Source organism: Lactuca sativa, chromosome 8, assembly GCF_002870075.4.
Source record: "Lactuca sativa cultivar Salinas chromosome 8, Lsat_Salinas_v11, whole genome shotgun sequence".
Classification (NCBI taxonomy): domain Eukaryota; kingdom Viridiplantae; phylum Streptophyta; class Magnoliopsida; order Asterales; family Asteraceae; genus Lactuca; species Lactuca sativa.
Genome location: NC_056630.2, coordinates 115,447,217 through 115,456,915, shown reverse-complemented (window position 1 = coordinate 115,456,915; position 9,699 = coordinate 115,447,217). Strand labels below are relative to the sequence as shown.

General features: G+C 29.7%; 1 protein-coding gene and 1 non-coding gene across 2 annotated transcripts; both read right to left on the bottom strand.

Moving 5' to 3' along the window:
• Positions 1-5,259: 5,259 nt before the first annotated feature.
• On the bottom strand, positions 5,260-5,333 carry TRNAI-UAU (transfer RNA isoleucine (anticodon UAU)). Its single transcript has one exon. It is a non-coding gene; the product is annotated as a tRNA-Ile (tRNA).
• Positions 5,334-7,807: 2,474 nt separating this feature from the next.
• Positions 7,808-9,345, bottom strand: LOC111909453 (40S ribosomal protein S15a). Its single transcript, XM_023905280.3, has 4 exons — positions 9,266-9,345; positions 8,412-8,564; positions 8,164-8,324; positions 7,808-8,095 (listed from the first exon to the last, which is right to left on the bottom strand). Exons 2-4 carry the CDS (start codon positions 8,542-8,544, stop codon positions 7,997-7,999), a joined length of 393 nt encoding a protein of 130 aa, XP_023761048.1. The 5' UTR covers positions 8,545-8,564; positions 9,266-9,345; the 3' UTR covers positions 7,808-7,996.
• Between the last annotated feature and the right edge of the window lie 354 nt (positions 9,346-9,699).

Below are 9,699 nucleotides of genomic sequence, written 5' to 3'. Positions count from 1 at the left end.
TAATATATGAAAACATCAAAAACAAAGAAATCCATAAAACAAATTGAAGCTGATGAAAATTTAACTAATAAGATTAACAATTCAAATGGTGTAACTGGTTCACAATAAGACATATAAAATGAATCAATTCCAACGTGTAATTGGGAAGTTGACTAATTTATAATCTCATGTTCAGCTATCAAATGATGGTAGACTTAGTGACAATTAATGCAAAACATATCTTATGGGACCAAAATTGCATGATAAAAGATAGTCAAAGATCCATTTTCATACATTGTTTAACAAGTTGACATATATAAAACATGATTAATTAAAAACATTATTATATTTGGTCTCAGTTTGCAACCGATATTTGATTTTATATGTAAAATAAAGTTACTTTAAACACTATTATTAGTTAGATACAAGTCTAATTTTGTATTGGGTTCTTAAAAAAAAGTAATAATGATTTAGCACAACATCTAAGATCATCTAAAAACATAGAAACTCATAAAACAAATAGGGATTTATGGAAATTTTACCAATAAGACTAACAATTTCAAAGGGTGTGATGATTCAAAATAAGGTTAGGGATAAACTGAATCAATCACAACATCTAATGGGTCATTTGCTTATTTATTATCTCATGACCAACTATCAGATGATAATGATGATGGTAGAATTGATGACCGGTATTGGAGACATATTCCTAAGGTACCAAAAGTAACATCACAAAATAACTGTTGAGGAACCATTTTCATAATTCATTGAAAAAAATGAGATATATAAAATATGATTGATTGTAAAAACATAGAAACTCATAAAACAAATGGTTGAGGAACCATTTTCATAGTTCACTCGACATAATTTCTAAAATTATTCAAAAACATAGAAACTACATAAAACAAACAAAAATTTATGAAAATTTAACCAATAAGCTTAACAATTAGTGATTCAAGATAAGATATGTATCGAATGAATCAATCCCAACATGTAATTGGACATCTTCTTATTTATAACTAGGTGAATCCAAAGCGCGAGAATAGAATTATATAGTTATAATAATAACTTTTACCAAATTATTATATAATATTTCTACTTTGAAACAAAATGTTAGTAGTAAAGCAAACATATAGTTAACATATTAGTTTTATTAAACATTATAGTTTAATTTTTAAGTCATTGTGATATATATACAACTATTTGATAATTTTATAAACCGTTTAAAATTGTGTAAATTATATATCAAATGAATGATAATATAACAAGTAACAAAACGTATGAACAAAAATATGAACTGCAACTTTTAGTAACATAAAAATAAAAAAAACATCTATTATAACATTTGTATTAAAAAAGATATATATACAACGAATAATAAAAAAATATGAAAAATCAACACTATAACTTTTAATAACATAAAAACACTAAAAATACATTAATGTTTTTAATGAGCAAAACTTTACAACCTTATAAAAGAAAGGAAAATAAAAAGTTATTGGTGATTACTAATTAATAATCATAAGTTAAAAACTTTTGAGTTGTAACTAATCAATATACATAAATTAGAAAACTCTTGAGTTGTAGTCGGAGTTTCAAATGAATGCGGTACTTGGAAATGTATTATTATTATTATTATTATTATTATTATTATTATTATTATTATTATTATTATTATTATTATATTTGTCTAAATAATTGGTTTTGATGCATCATTTTAATCCCTTCAATTATTAAACATAAGGATATTTAATTATAAATTTATAACATACATATGTGCATATACATGTTAAACAAATCACATATAATATAAATATTTTCGTAAATTTCATATATAATTATTGTCGTAGTAATATGGATAAATTACTTTCATATGAAGAACATATCATGATAAGTCTATCATAATTACATATCAAATGTCAAAATTATGTTATCTTTTAAATATTGTCTTTTAAATATGTTGTGTAGGATAACCTAACAAGAAAATAATAGAAAATAAACATAATCAAAATAGAAAAACTACAATCAAATAAATAAGAGCATTGGGTGGTTGAATATATAAATAAAGATGTTACATAAACATACATTTAAATCAAAAGAAAAAACTAATATTCGTCAACTTTGCTCAAACAAAAAAACCTATATCCATTTTATGAATCTTCTTTCTTCATTTAACACCATTCAACCATAGAAACTTGATGACAATTCTTCACTAACATGCAATCAAAATATTTTTCTTGGAAAAGAAGAATCAGAAAGATATTCCAAGCAAAATATTGATGTTTGGAGAGCTATATTCAAGATTGAGTAATACGCACAAATCACATATAAAGATTAAATGAGAAACTGAATATAAAGAAAGAATAGAAAAGTTTCATTTGTTTTGGTTGAAAGAAAAAATCATATTACAATTACCATCGATGCGACATAACCCATTTCTTCAAATCATCATATTTGGATCGTGAATGCTTCAACTATATGAAAACTTTTGAATCGCAATATCTTCAAATCTTTCTTACATGTAAGATTTTATATAACACAAAAGACACAAAAGATTGACCTTTTTATAGTAAAGTTTTCACTAAATGCTAATTAAACATAATATAAGTTATAAAACTTTTGAGTGTTAAATCATAATTAAGAAAACTTTTGAGTTGCATTAGTTAAAAAAAGGGGGTTTCAAATGAATGTGGTTTGAGAAAGTTAAAAAACGGGATTTCAAATGCATGAAATTCAAGAAAAAATGTTAGCTTTATAAGTATGTATGATTTCATGATTAGCCATCAAACTTGTTATCAAATGACAATGCTAGATGATAATAGCCAATTGGAGGAGGCAAATCTCCTAAGAAGAATCAGAGAAGAAAACAATCAAATGGGACAACTTTCTGCATGTTTATTCCAGTACTTCAACTTACAATTTATAAAGCAAAAACATAGTGGGAACTAAAAATAAGGAAATACATGGAAGCAGTAATTAACATGAACTCCTAAATAAAAGTAACGTCTTTTGACTAAAGCTTGATGTGACTTAGGGGTCGTTTGTTTTGCATTCTGACCGGGTCGAAAGTTGGACTGGGTCCTAATTTTTCAATTAGCATGTTTGATTTCCCATTTAAAACTTTGGATTCGGTCCAAAATAGAGACTCAGTCCCTTCAAGTTTGCTGATTCGGTCCTCAACAAATATGCGAAGGACTGGGAACAAAAGACACAGTCTCTATTTTGCCCCCATCTTGCCCTCGCTCTCTCGCTCTATTCAACGGTGGTATGCCTCTGTACAGTTTCGATCAAGAATCTCCACAGCACCATCGTCTTCATTACGTAAGTAGTTTCCCTATTTCTTCCAGTCCTACAATAACCCTAAAATTTCCCTCCCATTCCAATTTTGTAATGTCGGACGCGCGCCGGAGCTACCTATCGGAGTAGATATGGCTTTAGCGGCGCCAGAATAGTTGAATACAACATAATCTCCTACATGGGGATCCTGAAGTGTTAACTGTTTCGAGAATTGGAACGGATCGATGGAGTCTTGCATTCCAATTTTTATATTTGATTCATATTCTGGACTAAAGTAATATCTCATCTGAATATTTGTATAATATCGATGACCCAAAAGGTTGAATCCCAACTTCATCCATGAAAAACGGGTCGTGTTTAATTTCAATAATGGGTCATTTTGGCTGTAAGACAAAGAAAATGGGTTATAGAGGTCTGGTTCCTTTTGACTCCTTTTTTTCATCATTCATGGTTTTTGTGATTATTGTGATTCATCAACAAGTGTCTGCAAGTGATGTGCAGTACATATTTTCATGTATATATTATCTTTTTTGGTTCTTTTATAAAAATAGGTGTAATTTTGCTTTGGTTATAAGAATGGTGTTTGAATGTTGATTTTTTTTATATACTTACATGTTGGGTAAAAAAATATAATGTTATAAATTAAATGGTAAATTATAAAATAATTATTATAAAAAATGTTGTTTGAGGTAATATAGTAATTTTGTATAGTCAGTCGAATGCAAAATCAAATAACAATTTTAATAAGAAGTTAATTCAGTTAGAACTTCTAACTCAGTCAGCTTGTAATCCAGTCAGTTCTAACTCAGTTAGCAATTATCAAACGACCCCTTAATCTCCTCAATACACGAGTAGTGTTGATTAATCCAAGAAGCATGCAAGTTTCTTCCTCTCCCTTCTGAGCCTCTAATCTTTGTTACCAATTGGACCGATGTCAGGTGGGCTAATGGCATTGAACTCATGTAACGTATCACTAGAACTTGGTGACTATTAGTGTAGAACTGCAAACATATTCCTAAGGTATAAAAATACATGACAAAAATTAGTTAACGAAACATTTTCATAATTTATTGGAAAAATGAGATATATAAAGTGTGATTAATCAAAAATATCATTATATATGGTCTTGGTATGGCTCAAACTCGCAATTGTTATTTGTACATATTTGTAAAATACAATTACTTTAAACATTACTATTAGCTAAATATACATGTTCAATTTCGTATCGACTTCTAAAAATAGAAATAGCCACTCTACACAATAACTAATAATAATAGTTCAAAAGTGTGTGACTATTTCAAAATAAGCTAGGTATTAGATGAATCGATTCTAACATGTAACGGGGCCATTTGCATATTTATAATATCGAGATTAGCTGTCATGTGACGGTAAATTTGGTGGTCATTAGTGCAAAAGTATTCCCAAGGGACCAAAAATCATAGAAATAAGTAACTCAAAATATGAGTTTATCAAAACTATAAAAAAATCATGGAAATAAGTAATTCTGCACAGTATCTAAAATCATAGAAATCCATAAATAAATATGAGTTTGTCAAAATTTAACTAATAATAACAGTTCAAAGGTGTGTGACTAATTCAAAATAATGTAGGTATCGGATGAATCAATTCTAACATGTAACGGGGCCATTTGCTTATTTATAATCTTGAGATTAGCTATCATATGATTGTAAAATTGATGATCATTAGTGCAAACTTATTCCTCAGGGACCAAAAATAAATGACAAATATAGTTGATGAATCATTTTCATAACTCGTTAAAAAGGTAAAAGTATATAAAAAACGTGATTGATTTGTTTAATTGGAATCTCATTATGGTAAAATTTGTCATCATTAGTGCAAACATATTTCTAAGGGACCAAAAATACATGACAACGATAGCTGAGGAACCATTTTCTGAACTTGTTGAAAAAAAATAGAATAATATTATCAAAAAATTGATTAATAAACAGAAAATCGTTAACTTGGTCTCGGCGGGGCTCGAACCCGCGACCTTCGGCTCATAAGACCAACGCTCTAACCAACTGAGCTACGGGACCATTTGATTTTTTCTTAAATCTCTAGAAATATTATTAATCATTATAATATATTTACATAACAAGTTGAATTCATATATGAAATCTATTACAAACCCAAAACCAATAATCCAATATCAACTAATTCCCTATATATTATGGAATTTGGTATACTTTCCCGTCCTAGTTTTTATAATTAATATTGCTTTCCATAACCACATATTTATTAATAATTATAAGCATGGGGAATATATTACAAAAGTATAATGAAAAACAGTGCACTCATAGTTAATGCTAGAAGAATATGCTTCACATATACTCTTGCCACTTGCTCAAAAACCCATTCTTTATAATCACACCAATCCTCATCACTTTGGTGACACTATTTTTATTCATATATTCTATTTTTATAGATTCCCACATACATGAAGCTCCGGTGAAATTTAACATCGCCACCACCACACTTGGCAGCGGGAATCAAGGCGGAGGAGGTGGTGGTGGTGGTGGTGGTGGTGGTGGACTGGTGATTGTGGTATCTAGTTTTGTGGTGGTAAATGAAGCAGTGAGACTATCTCGGGTGGCAACTACACAATCTTTGGCAAGATACAAGAAGAAGATGCTATTTTTCTGTCTTTTTTTTTCTTAAATGTTGTAGATGAGTTTTGAGGAGAAAATATATCTTTATGAAATATCTGGGTGTAAACTTTTATAGATTATCTGAGTAATCGGAATTTATTACGATGGTTTCAAGTCGTATTTTAGAGAAATTCAATCCAATATTCAGGATTAAAAAAATATTACAACAAAATTGTAATATCAAGTATTATATGTTGTTTCTACAAGAATAATATATTTTAAAATTTTCGGAAGTTTTTGTATTTTTAGTAAATAGTAAGTTTCATAATTTTATTTCTTCTCATTCTATAATAAATAAATAAATACTTATTTAGTTGGAACAAAAAGACAATTTCAGTAGAATAACTATTTATAAAGCATGAATATCAATAACCATATTTTCATAGACTATCACAAAAGAACCACCACTATTGCGAATAAAGGTCCATGAGTTTGGACTATCACTTCTTAAATGAAAATACTTAGGCATGGGCCATTTTCGACCTACTTTTCATATAACCCAACCCAACAGCTAAACCCGATGGGTTCCATTTTTCTGTTTTTACGGTTTGGTTTCATGTTTAAACTCAAACTCATTCACAACCTAAGTTATAGGTCTTACAAGTCATCATATAAAGAGGGTTTGATGTTTTATGCGATTGTCAATGTGGGACGTGTTTGGCACGGAGCTTTTGGAAGCGTTTAGGAGCTTTTAGCTTTTAATAAAATGCTCTAATTTAAACTAAAAGATTCGTTTGGCAGTATGAACGTTTAGCTTTTAGTTTTAACAAAACGTTCCGATTCTAAAAGCTACTTGATGTAGCGTTTAACAAAACGTTCATAAGCTTTTGAAATCAATTTTCATAATTACACTTAAAAATATATTTATTTATTTATTTATTTATTTTTAATCAATTGCCTTTTTATATAATTTTATATATTTCAAAAGCTTCCAGCTACTTTTATCAAACATTCATATAACAAATAAAAATTACAGCTTTCCGTTACCAGCTATCTACTACACACTACCAGAAACCCGCTACCAGGTAATCATTACCCGCTTCCAGCTAACAACTACTTTTGCCAAACTAGCCCTATATAAAAGATGTAGAGGGTGGAAGTTGTATGTAACACAAAACCTTTGGTAGCAATGTCCAACGCTTTATCAGGTCAGACTTATTTAAGCTTATTTATGTATAATATGTATTAAACTTCAGTTCGATTTTCTTTGTTTCTTAAATTTTAAGAAACCGAATCCAAAACGAAATTTTCAGTTTTTAAAAAACACAAACCGTCATTTATGCTACGGTTTTGGCTTTTCGATTTTGGTTTCATCGATTTTTTGGTTTTCGGATTCAGTTTTGCTACCCCTAAAATTACTTTATATAAAAAAAATCGTGCATTTTTATTATTTATCCTACGATTAGAGAGTTATATTTATAAAATGTGTATGTTATACAAGCTAATTTCTTTATATTTACAAAATGTGTCTGTTATATACATGCTCATTTCTAGTGTATATACTTCGAAACTATATATAGTATATGTTCAATTTTATAAATCATTTGTGTCAGTACATTATTTACTTGTGTCGACCATTTACTGTTAATGTCGTTTGTTGCGATGATAACAAACATGAAACTCGAATCTTATGTAATCGCTAACTAGTTTACTTATTGTGAAAGATTTTTTATAATTTATGATAACAAAACAGCAAATTAGTGCATCAATATAACAGCTTTTTGATTTGTTTGTCACGTTCAATTTATTGATTGTGATAGTAGCAAATTTAGATCAAATAGTTGTTCAAATTGACTTGAATATCCAAAAATATATTAGTCTTTTGCCCTGTATTTCCCAAACATTGATGGCTGCAATCAAAATTTGTGTAGATCAAAAGAGCATTTGAAGCAGTTGATCAAAATCCATACATTATAGTAGAATTCAAAAGCAAAAAAAACATGAATAACGACAGATTGAATCAAATCAAAACCATTGATAACAAAATCCCATAAATATAATTTCTTTCACTCCCTACCCTAATAACAAACCATTACCAAGAAATAAAATCCCTAGTAGAAGAAACCAAGCACTTTACCACCAACATTTTTCCTCCTAGCTTCTTCATGGTCCATGATTCCAGCAGATGTTGTCAACACAATGTAACCAAACTGCAAGTATTTTTTTGTTAATAATTATTTATTTATTTAGTATAATGTTGAAATTTGAAAATACTAACTTGTCTTGAAGGAAGAAGTCTTGCAGTCCATGGCTCAATTTCCTTCACTCCAACATCAAAACGAGGACTGATAACCCCACATTTGTTCAAACGTCCATTCAATTCAACCACAATCTTACCAGATCTATGGTCATCAACATACTCAAATTCACCAATATAACCTGTTCAAAATACAGTCATGTCATTTAATCATTGAATCATTTACTTTTTGAAAGAAAAAAAAAACAACTTTAAAGAATGGGGAATACCGTGTTTTTGCATAACCATAAGAAACTTGATGATCACTTTTGAAGATGGCCTGATCATGACCTGTCTTTTCCCCCTCTTTTCAGCATTGTACATGCTCTTAAGGGCATCATTCAGAACGCTAACCCTCACCATGTTTTGATAAATTCAAGATTCTGCAACAAAGCAATTTCTTTACTTATCCCTGGTTTTGCTATTTTGGCATAATGTGGTGTTTTGGCACCTATGATCTAAGTTTCTGGTATATGATAGATAAACAAATAGTTCTATGGCCGTTTGATAATTCATTAAGAACGGCATCATATCAAATGAATTACCAATAGATAAGCCAACATCATAATCAGAGCCCCAACATATCCTTTCAAAATCGACATTTTTCCTTTGAAAAAACTCATACACACAAAGGCTGTAACGCGTTAGAGATGCATTTTTCATTCTCTTAGTGTACATAACAAGTGATTACAACGAGATGAACAACAACCTAACATGTGAGTTTGATTTTGATGTCGTAGAGGTGAAAGAAAATAGTAACAATTCGAAAACGTCGAGGAGTTAACAAGCATTGCACTGATTTGGAGCACTAGAACACTAATCACTCTGGTATCAAACGACAATCCAACATACAATATCAAATCATCATTGCAAAAACAACCAGGACAAAATAATCACATGAAAACAGGTTGATAGATCGCACAAACATAAAACTTAATCGAAACTAAAATAGTCAGCAAAAAAACGACGAGATCCTACCACACAAACAAAAAAGATCGAATAAAAATGACTATCTGTAGACGATATCTACTTGTGCGTGTTTGTGTCTGTTTGTGTGTGATTGAAAGTGAAAATTAGGGTTTACCTCGAAGGAAATATGGAAGCGGCGTTTCTGTTGGAACTGTGATACGAGAGAATAGTCGGAGAGGGCGAAATACCCATTAGGGTTTGGTTTTTATAGGACATGTCAACCGGTATAACTTTAGAAAATTTCAGAAAAGCCCTTCAACTAACAAATTTGTATTATTTTGATCCGTCCACTTATTTCTTGTCTTGATAAAGCCACAGTCTTGAATGGTTTCAAAAGCTCAGTAACGTTAACAAAACGCTACTTCATGAAAGTTACATGAAGTAGCTTTTAGAATTGGAGCGTTTTGTTAAAACTAAAATATAAACTTTCATACTGCCAAACGAATTTTTTTGTTTAAAATATAGCGTTTTGTCAAAAGCTAAAAGCTAGAAGCTCCCAAACGGTTCCAAAAGCTTCGTGTCAAACACGCCCTTTTGTCGAAGAAGTTA